Source organism: Xenopus laevis, chromosome 4L, assembly GCF_017654675.1.
Source record: "Xenopus laevis strain J_2021 chromosome 4L, Xenopus_laevis_v10.1, whole genome shotgun sequence".
NCBI classification, from domain to species: domain Eukaryota; kingdom Metazoa; phylum Chordata; class Amphibia; order Anura; family Pipidae; genus Xenopus; species Xenopus laevis.
Window position 1 is genome coordinate 149,782,895 of NC_054377.1, and position 15,344 is coordinate 149,798,238.

Below are 15,344 nucleotides of genomic sequence, written 5' to 3' on the forward strand. Positions count from 1 at the left end.
GAGTTATATACAGTACACACCATTCTTATATTTGTTGTATTTCTTCTGCCAAATAACCAGACATTGATATTCCACAATCACCGCCTTTTAGTTAGAAAACCATTTTAAATTTTACTTAAGCTTTAAAGGGGTTGTTCACCTCTGGAATAACTATTTAGTATGATGTAGAGAGGGATATTCTGAGACAATTTGCAGTTGGTTTTCATTTTTTATTATTTGTGGTTTTTGAGTTATTTAGCATTTTATTCAGCAGCTCTCCGGTTTGTAATGTCAACTATCTGGTTGCTAGGATCATATTACTCTAGCAACCATGCATTGATTTGAATAAGAGACTGGAATATAAATAGGAGAGGCCTGAATAGAAAGATGAGTAATAAAAAGTAGCAATTACAATACATTTGTAGCCTTACAGAGCATTTGTATTTAGATGGGGTCAGCGACCCCTATTTGAAAGCTGGAAAGAGTCAGAAGAAGAAGGCAAATATTTAAAAAACTATAATAAGGAAAAATGAAGGCCAAATGAAACATTGCGTCCCACCCCTTTAATAGTGACAAGGTTTAATTAAAGGACCAGTAACCTCAATTTTTTTTTAAATTCGTTAGTATGCAACGAAAAAAAACCACAAAGACAAATGAAACTGGGAAATCGTTATTTATTAAAAATAACTTACCGAAACTCCTCTTCAGAAAAGGCGACAGGGCGACTATCCATCGTGCGGTGCTCTATTTCTCTTCCCTGGCTATCTCCTATCAGGAAGGCAGGGAGGAGAAATCGAGTGCCGCATGATGGATCACCTTTTCTGAAGAGGAGTTTCAGTAAGTTATTTCTTGATAAAAACTTTTGATTTCAAAGTTTTATTTGTCTTGGTGGTTTTTTTTTTTTTATACTAATGAATTTTTTTTTAAAAAAAATGTAATATTACTGGTCCTTTAATATAAGATTATATTATAGAATATATCGGTTTGTAATGTTTATTGGCTTTTGTTTCCTTTCAGATTATTAAATCCCCCATTTGCCAGGCAGTGAGCTTCCTTCAGATATTTTAAATGCAGCTGTTTGTAGTGTAAATTGTACGCTGTATTGTAACCCATAATTATACATTTAATTATACATTTAATAGCCAGCTCGTTATATAGAGGCCTCAGTGGCCTGACTCCAGTGATAATTGGGAGCCAGAGGTCAGGCCTATTTATACGTTGCTGTAAAGTCTCTGGTTTAGAGTTTCACATTCTCTAGTTCTTCATCGACAGATTTACTGATTTTCCCACTTTGTTCCAAGCATTTGCTGGCAGTGTCGGGGGCTTGAGGAAGGCCTGGTTATTCCTATACTTTGTGCTGGGGAGCAGATGTTTCATATGGGAAGGGTGAGATGGAGGTTTTTATTAATAGATACACTGGGAGCTGCTGGGGGTATTGGGTATCATCACTGTGGAAGGAGAGGGCTTCCCTAGAGAGAGCAGCTGATGGGATCCATGAATTGCTGGAAGCTTCTATAATGACTGCACTTGGAGCATTTAGTAATGAGGAGAGATCCGCCAAATATTTCCCCTGTACAGTGACAGGAGTTGGGGAGTGTAACCCATGAGATGTTCCTAATACTGTCAGTCTGTCCATATGTCTTGGCTCATGTCAGGTAACTGCCTGTGGGGCATCAACTGAAGTTATAAATCTGGTAGAGCTTCTCAGGTGATCGTTGGCTGCCAATGGCGACTGTCAGCTTCCAGGTCAATGGAAGAGCCCACGGGTGTCAACAGCAGAAGTCTGTGGGAGGGACTATTTCAGGCAATTTTGTGCCGTGTTTTTTAGGGTTGCCGCAAAAATACTTCTCCGATACATTGGGGCAGAGAATAAAACTATTTGCAAAACAAAACTCATTTTAGGAAATCCTTACAAAGTTCAGGAGTGCCCCTAACTGGAGATTTCTTTCTTCCCGGAATGTATGGGACTTCTTCCTCCCAATATCCGACACATTTCTAAACTAAATGGAACGTACACGACATCTGGGGCAAGTGCTGTCTCTATCCCAATACATGTGAGCCAGGAAACATGGAGAGTAACGATTCTGATGGATTAACTTTTTTGATGGACTTGAGATGAGAGTTTCCCTTCTTCACTTTTCATGCAATGATAGTAATTAATAAGGTTTGGAAAAGGAAAACCACCACACATGTGTATATGAAATATATATATATATATAATGTATGTATGTATGTATGTATGTATACAGTAAGAATATACTTCAGCCCTAGTGTAAGACTTGGAAGCAGTGCCAGGCTCTGGTTGGCTAGAGAATACCATTCCTCCTGTACCAGCCATTCAGGTGATGGATGCCTGGCAATGCCTAATGTCCATTTCCGGATCAATGGTTCCAGGTCAATGGAAGTGCCCTCGGGCATTAACAGCGGAAGTCCATGGGAGGAACTATTTGAGGCACTTTGGTGCTGTGTTTTTTGGGTTGCCCCAAAAATACTGGAGCAAAAGTGCCTTGTGTGCCTTTAAAGGAATAGTTCAGTGTGAAAATAAAAACTGTGTAAATAGATAGGCTGTGCAAAATAAAAAATGTTTCTAATATAGTTAGTTAGGCAAAAATGTAATGTATAAAGGCTGGAGTGACTGAATGTGTAACATAATAGCCAGAACACTACTTCCTGCTTTTCAGCTCTATAACTCTGAGTTAGTCAGTGACTATAAGGGGGCCACATGGGACATAACTGTTCAGTGAGTTTGTAATTGATCCTCCGCATTCAGCTCAGATTCAAAAGCAACAGATATGACCCATGTGCCCCCCTCAAGTTTCTGATTGGTTACTGCCTGGTAACCAATCAGTGAAAACCAAGAGAGCTGAAAAGCAGGAAGTAGTGTTCTGGCTATTATGTTACACATCCACTCACTCCAGCCTTTATACATTACATTTTTGGCTAACTAACTATATCAGAAACATTTTTTATTTTGCACAGCCTATCTATTTAAACAGTTTTTATTTTTACACTGAACAATCCCTTTAACCTAAGTGTCATATTTAACATTTAAAGTTAATTGTCATGAGTTTGATTGTATCCTGAAAGCATTGCACTGAAGCTGAATACACTGCCCCCGTGCCACTTCTAACAGCTGTTATTTCTATTCACATTGTGAGGAGTGATGGGCGAGTGAGAGGGAATGAGGAGTGTGAGGGTGTCAGTGTTTATTCTCAGGGTGATACATTCCCCACGTGTGATTCGTTTCTGCTGATACACACGTCCTGCTCAGAGAATATTTAGGATCTGTCCCCGGATACAAATCCCATGTAAAGTGAGAATTTATTTTACATAAGCCACTTATATTGCTTCATATTTACTTGTCAGGCCTCATACACCCTGGGACCTGACAAGAGACCTACATATTGCTTTTACCCAATGTGAAGTCTATTAGAGTTCCAACAGCCTTCACTAATGGCCATATAATCAAGTCTCACCACTGACACCTCTCTGTCAGTATCACCCGGCCCTTCACCCTGACCCTCACCGGCCCCTTACCTGGCCCTCGCCTGGGAAACACCTCTGTCTGTGCTTTGTGGCCATTAGAGAGGAGCCTTTCCATAGAGTTGTAGCGCGTCTTTCACCTGAGCCGGTTACATGAGATGAGACCACTAATGGCCACATAATCAAGTCTCACCACTGACACCTCTCTGTCAGTATCACCCGGCCCCTCACCCTGACCCTCACCCGGCCCGTCACCCTGACCCTCACCCGGCCCGTCACCCTGACCCTCACCCGGCTCCTCACCCTGACCCTCACCCGGCCCCTCATCCGGCTCCTCACCCTGACACTCACCCGTCCCTTCACCCTTACCCTCACCCGGCCCTTCATCCTCACCCTACCCTTTACCATGACCCTCACCCGGCCCCTCACCCTGACCCTCACCCGACCCCTCATCCTCACCCTGCCCTTCACCATGACCCTCATCCGGCTCCTCGTCCTGACCCTCGTCCTGACCCTCACCTGGCCCCTCACCCTGACCCTCGTCCTGACCCTCACCCGGCCCCTCAACCGGCTCCTCACCCTGACCCTTGTCCTGATCCTCACCCGGCCCTGCCTCTCGCCCCTGCCCTTCGCCCTGACCCTCGCCCTGCCCCTCGCCTGGGACACACCTCTGTCTGTGCTTTGTGGCCATTAGAGAGGAGCCTTCCCATAGGGTTGTAGCGCGTCTTTCACCTGAGCCGGTTACATGAGATGAGACCATGCTGGGTGACCTATGTGCCCTCGTGCCTCTCTACAAGAGGATCCTACTTGGTGGCTGATAAAAGAGAATCTGGTGGGTTCCCGGACCCTATTGCACCATTTGGTATTTCTCATTTACTGCCTGAAGCCTTGTCCCAGTTATAGAAATCACTTGCCTTCATGATATTGTACTACTGGCAAATAGAAGCTGCATGATTACACATGTATATATCATTTATTCAACTAAATTCTACAGCAGCTGGTTACCCTTTTTTTTTTTATATAATTTTTGCTTCCAAAAACGTACAAAATCTTGATACAAAAGATATTACAAACAAAGACAAAATGACCACACTCCATTGCAAAGGTCGGCGTTACATTACTGAATATTTCTTCTGTTAATTAAGCCAACGTTTCAAATAACATTATTCACAGGGATTATTCAGTAAGGCATTTCAATACATTAGTTTTCCCATATTGCATAAAGCATGCGTGGCTGACCGTTTCCCCTTGTATAACAGTAATGCCCTTTCCACCATCATAATCCAATGTGGTACATTTAAAGGTGCTGCTTGCATCCTATTCATCACCAGATACTTGTCCCTAGAATTGGCTACAGGCTGGATTTAGCCCTGCCTTCTTCAAGTTTGTTTGAAAAGTGATTACAACAGGCCAAAGTAAAGTAAAATACCGGTATAGAACCTGTTATCCAGAATGCTTCAGACCTGGGTTTTTCCAGGTAAGGGATCTTTCCCTAATTTGGATCTTCACACCTTAAGTCTACTAGAAAATCATATAAACATTAAATAAACCCAATAGGCTGGTTTTGCTTCCAATAAGGATTAATTACATCTTAGTTGGGATCAAGTACAAGCGACTGTTTTATTATTACAAAGAAAAAGGAAATCATTTTTACAAATTCAGATTTGATTATAATGGAGTCTATGGGAGACTGGATAATGGGTTTCCGGATAACAGATTCCATATCTGTAGTAGAAATTATATAACCAACATGTCGATCAAAGGGGCGGTTCACCTTTATTTGGTATATTATAGAATCAATTGTTTGTTTTCTACAAATGTATTGTTATTGCTACTTTTTATTACTCATCTTTCTATTCAGGCCTTTCCTATTCATATTCCAGTCTCTTATTCAAATCAGTGCATGGTTGCTAGGGGAATTTGGGCCCTAGAAACCAGATGGATTAAATTGCAATCTGGAGAGCTGCTGAATAAAAAGCTAAATAACACAAATATTAAAAAATGAAAACCAATTGCAAATTGTCTCAGAATATCCCTCTCTACATCATACTAACAGTTAACTCAAAGGTGAACAACCCTTTAAAAGTCTTGTAGTTTTGAGAAAGAAGTCGTAAGGCTTTTTTTGGGCATTCTGCTCAGATAAGTACAATGTATGTTGCCCCAGAGGAGAACAGACTGCCATTCACTTGTGAGGAACATTTTCCTGATTTAGTTCCATAAAAACTGATCCTTTCTGTAGTGATCTTTCCGTATTCCAAGTTGGTGCATTTTGGGTTTGGGTGCAATTACAGAGAAATGACGCATGAAATGCGACACAGAGAAGTGCATTTGCGGTGTGAATGGTTCCGTGTGTCCCATTGTTATAAATAGCTTCATTACTAAGCATGCAGCCTAATTCCTGCCTGTAGCCCCGCAGGACATGATATGGGGTGGGCCCTCCTCCTGCTGCTGTTAATAAGGGCATGGAATGTGAGATGAACTAGATTCTTCTTCTACCAGCGCTCACTAACGTTTCCTCTATTTGTCAGACTCGCTCATAGACCAACAACACCTGACAAGAGGAGACCAGGAGCAGCAGCGCTTTAAAGGTAAATGGGCTTCTCTGCTTTAGAGACTGACACCAGAAATTAAACCTTTTTCTTTTACATCTATCATAATATTGCCTTTGCATTCTATCTATAGTTTTACCATCAAAGTATGTACAGATGTTTTTACATTACCCATCTGATCCCCTCATGTTCCTCTCTGAGGGGCTGCCATATTTGAGATTCAGCAGTCCGTTGGCATTAGAAAATCTGACAGTTTGGCAAAACAGTCAGGTTTAGGAACTTCAAGTGACAATTACTTACAAAAGCAGCTTTATCAGTGAAAAACAATCAACGTGAGCTATAGGTAACTTATGATGTACAATAATATTTTGAAGAATAATTTTTTAGTGTCAGTGTCACTTTAAATTCTCTGTCAGTTACTGAATCAGCAAAGAGGCAATGAGACTGTCAGTCTGATACACTAATATATCTTCCCAGGGGACTCAGGTCTCCACAGCAACATCATTTTGGGCAATATTGTTTATTTAATGGGCATATAAACCAAACATTTGCCTTAATTCAAAGCAACTTTCCAATATATATATTTGTTCATTGTAAATAAAAGCATTGTCTGTCTGTCTGTCCCTATTCTGCACTGCTGGTTCTGTCTTGTTAAGGGGAAATGAAAATTTAATATAAGCTTCATCATACTGAAATAAGAAACTTTCTAAATACAATCAATTACGTTTTCTGTACTGCATCTGTTTCTCTTCATTCTCTCTTCATGCAGCAGTTGAGTGTCTGATTTTGAATGACAGTTGGATCCAATATATCTTATAGGGGGGCTCCTTTTGCCTAGAAGATGTATTAGAGGTCACTCTATTAAAATCTCCAGACATCATGTCTCTCTACATGCAGAATTTGTGCAAAGGCAGTTATTTTGTTAGATTTTGTTTCTACTAGGGATGCACCGAATCCACTATTCGAGATTTGGCCGAATTTGCATATGCAAATTAGTGGCAGGAAAGGAAAAAGTGGAAAAAGTTCTTCTTTTGTGATGAATTCGGATGCAAATTAGTATTCAGTTCGGCCAGGCACAAGGATTCAGCCAAATCAGAATCCTGCTGAAAAAGGCCGAATCCTGGATTTGGTGAATCCCTAGTTTGTACTTGAATCAGTTAATAGAGTGAGCTCTAATACATCTGCTAGGAAAGGAGCCCCCCTATAAGATATATTGGATCTAACTGTCAGTGAATATCTGACACCCAACTGCTGCATGAAGAGAAACAGATGCTGAGAGAGGAACAGTGAAGATAAACTTGATTATTTCAGAAACAATGCAGAGTATTTAATTGATTGTGTTTAGAAGGTTTCTAATTTCAGTATGAAGCTTATGTCAAATGTTAATTTTGGCAATAGTTCCCCTTTAACACAATGTAGCAGGAGTCAGCCTTGCAGGCTTCTTCACAGGGTTGTTAACAGCTGCTACAGGTCACGGGATAGAAAGGGACAACATTTAAACATGTGAAGATGTGGGATTGCTTAGAATTAATTCCATCATTTATAGGGATGTCCCTCCTGCAATCCTCAACGTACAGACGCACTGCAGCTCCTTTCAGCTCTTGGTGGCTGTTGGGAATTGTAGTTCTGCTGAAGCTGTGAGCCCTAATCTTTCATAGCTAATGTAATAGCACACAGTGCTTTATAAGTACTATACAGATTCTGGGCCCGGCCAGACCCTCTGTCATCGTTTATTTGACTGTGATTGGCGTTAAAGGGTTAATCCTTTCTCAGATGCCAACTGCCGCCTTGTGGGATTTTGGGATTGTGGGCGACTCCTCCTCAGCACAGACCTGTTCCAGAGGGGTCCGAGCAGCTGTCATTTTGCCCATACATGGTCCTGCTGGAGCCGGCGCTTCTGTATGGAACTGATAATATTAGAAAATGTTTCTTCTGCTCCAGCCAAAGCCCAGGGAGGGATCAGTTCACAAAGTAGAGAATGGTAGTTCCACTGCATTTTTTCTCTGCTCCGTCATCCAAATCAGCAGAGAGGCTTTATAAATACCCCAGTTAAGGGGGGGGGGGGGCTTCCCTCTGCTTATATGAAATACCCATAAAATACCCATTGAGATTCATCGTTTTTGGGTCAGTACCATTTTATCATGTATGGTCTCCACTCTCTGTCACCAGTTACAGAAAGGCTAATTCTAAGCAACTTTTCAACTGGCCTTCGTTATTTATTTTTTTTTATAATTTTTTAATTATTTGCCTTTTTTTTATTTTATTTTATTTTTACTCTTTCCAGCTTTCAAAAGGGGGTCACTGACCCCATCTAAAAAACAAGTGCTCTGTAAGGCTACAGATCTATTGTTATTTCTTCTTTGTATTACTTGTCTTTCTATTCAGGCCTCTCCTATTCATATTCCAGACTCTCTTATTCAGATCAGTGCATGGTTGCTAGGGGAATGTGGAACACAGCAACCAGACTGCTGAAATTGCAAACTGGAGAGCTGCTGGAAAAAAAAAAAGTCAAAAACCACAAATAATAAAACATGAAAACCAATTGCAAATTGTCTCCGAATATCCCTCTCTATATCATACTAACAGTTAATTTTTTAGGGGGCCTCATGAAGCCCAACCACACCCACATTGATTCAGAAGCTCTGGGGCTGCTCATGAGATGAGATGTTTTTTAAATTTAACATGTGCCAATTCTCAGTGCTCCCGATCTAACTAAATTTGTGCATGAGCAGGCCCGGATTTGTGGCGAGGCCACATGGGCCTAGGGCGGCACAGTTTTGGGGGCGGCATGCCGCCCAGCCGCTCTGTGGGGAGCCTGTGCTCCGGCGCTCACACGCTGGCGCCTTTGCGCCAGAGTGTGGTAGTGCGGGCAGGCGCTAGGACCGAGTGGAGCACACGGCCTAGGGGCGCCTGCCCAGCAAATCCGGCGCTGTGCATGAGCACGAGTGAAGGGGAGGGGACAGTTGTGACGAATGGCATTGGGCCTAGGGCGCCCGTTATGTAAATCCGGCCCTTTTTCTGTGTAATAATAAAACAGTAACTTGTACTTGATCCCAACTAAGATATAATTAATCCTTATTGGAAGCAAAACCAGCCTATTGGCTTTATTTAATGTTTACATGATTTTCTAGTAGACTTAAGGTATGAAGATCCAAATTACAGAAAGATCTGTTATCTGGAGGACCCCGAGCATTCTGGATAACAGATCCCATTCCTGTACTTGTCATGGAGACATAGCAGCTGAGGCTGAAAAAGTTATTGTTTTGCGTTGTTACCTCCCCACGTCTGCCATTGATGGAGGGCAGGAGAGAAGAACAGTATTTTTTGTTTTGTTTTTAATCCAAATAGTTTGGAGTGTGTGGAGACAGATCCAGTGTGTGTGTGTGTTTGTTACATTGTGTGCAAGTGCTGTCAAGACAATAAGACCGTATTTGGGAAAGAATGTCGATAATACGAGACTAATCTTCCCCGTGTTACATCTCAGATTTAGAATGTGTGTCAGTGCATTCCCTTCCAGTTAATAAAAGCCGAGCGTGAGTCTGTGTCTTTATAAATAGTCTGTTTTGCACCGTCACACCTCACATTCACATCTCTCCTGTGTGTGTAACAACAACACCCGGAATAAAGCGACCGTACAGCAAGACTACATTAGTATCAGAAAAGTTGCTGTGCTCTCTACAGGTATGGGACCTGTTATCCAGAATGCTCTGGTGTTTTCCGGATAACAGATATTTATAGAATTTGGACCTTCATACCTTAAGTCTACTAGAAAATCATATAAATATTAAATAAAGCCAATAGGCTGGTTTTGCCTCCAATAAGGATTAATTATATCTTAGTTGGGATCAAGTACAAGCTGCTGTTTTATTATTACACAGAAAAAGGAAATCATTTGGAGAAATTGATAAAATGGAGTATGGGAGACAGCCTTGCTTTAATTTGAAGCTTCCTGGATAATGGATCCCATACCTGTAATAACTATATTATACCATTGAAGGGCTTAGTACAGGTATAGGACCTGTTATCTAGAATGCTCGAGACCTGGGGTTTTCCGGATAACAGATCTTTCCATAATTTGGATCTTCATACCTTAAAGGAGTTGTCCACCTTTAAATGAACTTTTAGTATGATATTCTGAGACAATTTGCAATTGGTTTTCATTTTTAATTATCTGAGTTATTTAGCTTTTTATTCAGCAGCTCTCCAGTTTGTAATTTCAGCCATCTGGTTGCTAGGGTCCAAATTCCCCTAGCAACCATGCATTGATTTGAATAAGAGACTGGAATATGAATAGGAGAGGCCTGAATAGAAAGATGAGGAATAAAAAGTAACAATAACAATATATTTGTAGCATTTACAGGGCATTTGTTTTTAGATGGGGTCAGTGACCCCTATTTGAAAGCTGGAAATAATCCGAAGAAAAAGTCAAATAATTTAAAAACTATAAAAAATATATAACAACGACCAATTAAAAAGTTGCTTAGAATTGGTCAGTCTATAACATACTAAAAGATGAACCAACCCTTTAAGTCTACTAGAAAATCATGTTAATAAAATAGACCCAATAGGCTGGTTTTGCCTCCAATAAGGATTAATTATATCTTAGTTGGGATCAAGTACAAGCGACTGTTTTATTATTACACAGAAAAGGGAAATCATTTTTAATGATTTGGATTATTTTCATAAAACAGAGTCTATGGGAGACAGAGCTTTGTGGATATCTGGTTTCTGGATAATAGATCCTTTTATCACAGTGCTACGCAATATGTTGGCGCTATATAAATACATGTTAATAATATCTGTACTATATAAAAAAAAGAAAAATGAAGGCCAGTTAAACATATATTGAACGTACTAAAATTTAACTTAAAGGGGAACACATCTATTTTGTGTGTTACACAGCAGAATGATATAGTTGGACCCCTGCGGAGCTGCATTTGATTCCCAGCCAAGAGTGTAAAGCAAATCCTATTAGGGATGGGTTAATTTTTTCGCCTTGTTTCGCCGTGGAAATGACACCCATAGACTCGCATCAAAAAAATGTTGACGCCCATAGACTTTAATGGGCGTCGGCGACATATTTTTGACGAAACGGGTCAAATTCGCCCATTCCTAAATCCTATACATTAAATGAAAATACACAGCTAAATAAGAACATGTTCTGTATCCATATGTCATGCTCAATAGTTAGAATTAAAATGAAATTCTGCTTATTGAGAAAATACAAATCTTTTTGCACCAATTCCAGTCCAGTTTATCACAATCCTATAACGGATATAACATTTTGGTTTCAGTGCAGTGGAGCTGCCAGATCGCTTGACAATTGCTTCTTCCCCCACTGCTGATACAGAGTTTATATTCAAGCTCCTGTGCTTAATCCGTCTGTGTATCAAAATGGAAAATGCTCTTTGTGCTAATAATCCATCTAGAACATTTGGGATTGTTGTAGGGTTGTTATTCTGGTTTCCAGCAATACAAGACCAACTGGCAACAGCACAGGAATTTTTATTTCTCTGGCACTGACGAGGCGCCGTCTCCCTGGTTATATGCTGGGCCTTTGTGTCCATCTCTACATATACACCTTGGGGCACTTTTATCGAGGGTCGAATTGAAAATTTTAATTTCTAATTTTTTCATGGTCAAAACTAGGCAGTTATTCAAATTTGAACATTCGGATTCGATTTATCATACTCTGGCCCTTTAAGAATTGGAATTCAACTTTTCGCCACCTAAAACCTGCCGAATTGCTGTTTGAGTCAATGGGAGAGGTCCAGGAATCAATTTGGAGCTGTTTGCAGCCTTCCTGAAGTTCCAGGTTTTTTTCGAATCGAGTTTTTTTACATTCAAATCAAATTAGATTCAATTCATCCGAGTGTTAAATATTTGATTTTATTAACACATTTCGAATTCGGTTGAATTTCAAATTTGTGGGAGTTTAGGTTTTTTGTTTTTTTTTAAAAAAACTCGCATAAATTCGACCTTTGGTAAATGTGCCTTCTTGTGTCGTCACTGAGAGAAAACTGGTTCTTATGGGTTTTCTGTTCTTTGTCTTGTAGAGAGTCCCCCGGAAGCCAAGGAGTCCGATCTCTCCGACACACTCAGCCCGTCCAAAGAGAAAAGCAGTGACGACACTACAGGTAACTTGCTTCTGGCGACGGCTCCATTGTGTCGTCACCACTGAGAATTGGCTGAACACACTGGGGCTCATTTATAAACAGTTGGCAAATCTGCACCTCGGCAGTAACCCATAGACAACAATCGGCGATTGCAGGTTGAGCACTGAAAACAATCTGGTTGCTATGGGTTACTGCCCAGGTGCAAATTTGCCCACTTGAGCCCCACTGTGTGTTTATGCTGTACTGAGGGATGTCACAGTGGGGACCCTGCTTGTCAGTATACACCAGATGTGCATGTAATTATTATATATGTATTTATGTCTAATTGCTTTTTTTATTTTATGCAGACGGCCAAATGGACGAACAAGAGCTTAATTCCCCTAACAAAGTAACTCTATTAAAAGGTAAATATCCTACCATTATTGTCCCTATGGTCATAGGAAAGTCTAAAGAGGCAGTCGGAAAGATTCCACAAGGGCCGCCAAAATTATAGTTAAAACCATAATATTTATTGTAGATTCATTAAAAAAAGGAACAGCCTCTCCGTTGGCCCTACGAGTTTCATGGCCCCAAAGGCAACAAATCATGGGCTCCGAAATGTGCAAGTCCAATGGAGAGGCTTTTTTTAATGAATCTACAATAAATCTTATATTTCTAACTATAATATTATTACTATAACTTTTTGAGTGCCTGATACCCCTCTTTTTGCTGGGGGTGGTGCACCTGGACCACCTGTTCTACGTGGTGAGTGATCAACATATTCTGTGTCTCTTTTTTTTCGGTGGTTTAATATTCATAGGAAAGTCTGTCAGAGGTTTAGAGGCAGAAATTCATCCAAGTTGCAGGAAGAGATAATATTGTGAGGATCACTGGGGCTCATTTATCAACACTGGGCGTATTTGCCCATTGGCCGTAACCCATGGCAACCAGATTGCTGGTTTCAAAAAGCTAATCACTGATTGGTTGCTATAAGTAACTGCCCATGGGCAAATTTGCCCAGTGTTCATAAATGAGCCCCATTAACTGCCTTTCTTCAGAAACACACGGGTCTCTCTAAGCAGATTAGTGAGAGAAGGAATAAATCTGTTTTTCACATGTAATAAAGTCTGAACCTAAACTGGCATATGGTTGATCTGTCTGCTGAATAAGATTGTATCTGAATAAGATAGACAATAGGAATTGGCTTTGCTAAGACATTATGTGCGTTTTAGCAGAGGAAATTCTGATTGTCTATTGCCATAGACAGTACTGAGAATTATTTTGTAACTACTACAGTTATGGGATCCATTATCCAGAAACCCATTATTCAGAATGCTCCAAATTACGTAAAGGCCGTCTCCCATAGACTCATTATCCAAAAAAAGTTTTTAAAACTGATTTCCCTTTTTCTGTGTAATAATAAAACAGTCGCTTGTACTTGATCCCAACTAAGATATAATTAATCCTTATTGGAAGCAAAACCAGCCTATTGGCTTTATTTACTGTTTATATGATTTTCTAGTAGACTTAAGGTTTCTTGGCTTTTTTTGAGAGTTATATTATGACAAATGGCTGCGGCCTCTGGATTTGTTAATATTATGGAACATGACGTCTGTAAGGATTGTATAGAGCCCAAGGGGCAGCTTATCTGAAACATCAGGGTTCCTGTCCTGCCAAATAGTATCTTTGTTTGGGGGGTGCAAAAAGGGGTGAGGGCCCTGCAGAGGAGGTTTTGGGTAGGATCAGGCCTGGACTGGGAGTCAAAATAGGCCCTGCCATTCCAAGTACAAAGAGGCCCAAACAGCCCCCTACCAGCCCACTATATGGGAACTTTCTATGGAACCATACAGCAGCCCCTCTGACATTTGCCAGAACCCACAGATTGCCAGTCCAGGCCTGGGTAGGATGAATGGGACATAGTAGGTTTAGGAAAAAAATGGATCAGTGCCTTTGGCAACGGAGTCGACCTCACCAGAAACAAAGAAAGGGGGAAAAAAGAATCGTCATATAGTGTAGTATTTTTAGAAATAGTAATTTCACACCAAGTGATTGTGTACAGCGTTTCTATTTTGTTATATTAGTTCCCCTTTTCCAACTCCTCTTTATTTTAGTCCTCCATTTCGGGGGCTGAGTTTATAATTACTTTTCAACATGCATGTGAGTCTTCCACCAACAAATGGCTAAAGTGCCTACTTACAAGACTTTTGTTTTTTCAACCACATATGATAGTGTTTTCCTTTCCCTTTACGACAAACTTCTGTGCCTTCCACCAAGAAATGGCTAAAATGCCTACTTACAAGACCTTAATATTTGGCTCGCATGTAATATTGCTTTACGTCCCTTTCTTCTTTTCAATCACTCCCACATGGAATAGAGACATATATTGTGTAGTACGTTTTAATAAATGTTAAAAAATATAAAAAGATTTTGCACTCACATTTTAATCGGATTTTACAAACATTTCTATAAAATCAGCTGTCCTTTGCAGGTTGCCCAGATCTTTCCGGGGTAGGAATAAAAGCCGGCTTTTCCTATCCCTCGTGGTTGCTTTCCTGCTTGTCAGCGTCTTGTCCCCCAACAGACTTAGTTTTTATGGAAATTCACTCTGCTCTGCTCTAGGCTACTGTTCAAAGAGCAGAGTGAATGCACATGAGCATTAGGTCCCCCATTCTGGTGCATACACAAGATGTTGGGGTGATACAATTTATCTTAATAAAAGTGTCCACACAATGGCTCCTTCCTGATTGCAGTGATAGTGTAATTCCAAGACAGAAGGAAACAACATTTTAATAATAAATGAAGTGCAAGTAAAGTTTATTTTACTAAACTAACATGATAGAAAAGAGTTTGGAATAATTTCTTAGGGTGACAGGTCCCCTTTAATTTGTCATTCACTAGATGAGCTGCATCATGCTGGGGCGAATGAGACAAAACCAGAAATCCAACCGCTGCGCAAGGAGCTTCTAGAGGCACAAGAGGTGGTCAAATCAAGTAAACAAAAATGCTTAGAACTTCAAGGTAAGTTTTTTTCCCACCTGTCTGTCTGTCTGTCTGTGAGAGATGGTGATGCTGTTGTTGCTGGTCCCAGAAAATAAACACATTAACATGGTGGTCTCATTATTACGAGGAATTCACCAAAATACACAGTTTCCAGATTCAGCCAAATACTGAATATTCCACAAAGGATTTGGCTGAAATGAATCCTAATTTGCACATGCAAAATGTCTGGGTTGGGAAA

At 40.5% G+C, this 15,344-nt stretch overlaps 1 protein-coding gene across 4 annotated transcripts in view; it reads left to right on the forward strand.

The window, feature by feature from the left end:
• The window catches only part of slmap.L (sarcolemma associated protein L homeolog), a 110,068-nt gene that overhangs the window by 74,306 nt on the left and 20,418 nt on the right, over positions 1-15,344 (forward strand). For all 4 annotated transcript variants that reach the window (XM_018241903.2, XM_018241902.1, XM_041590946.1 and 1 more), the window contains 4 exons: positions 5,991-6,050; positions 12,068-12,148; positions 12,475-12,531; positions 15,005-15,124. In XM_018241903.2, the coding sequence (XP_018097392.1) occupies positions 5,991-6,050; positions 12,068-12,148; positions 12,475-12,531; positions 15,005-15,124 (318 nt within the window). The remainder of the gene's footprint in view (positions 1-5,990; positions 6,051-12,067; positions 12,149-12,474; positions 12,532-15,004; positions 15,125-15,344) is intronic.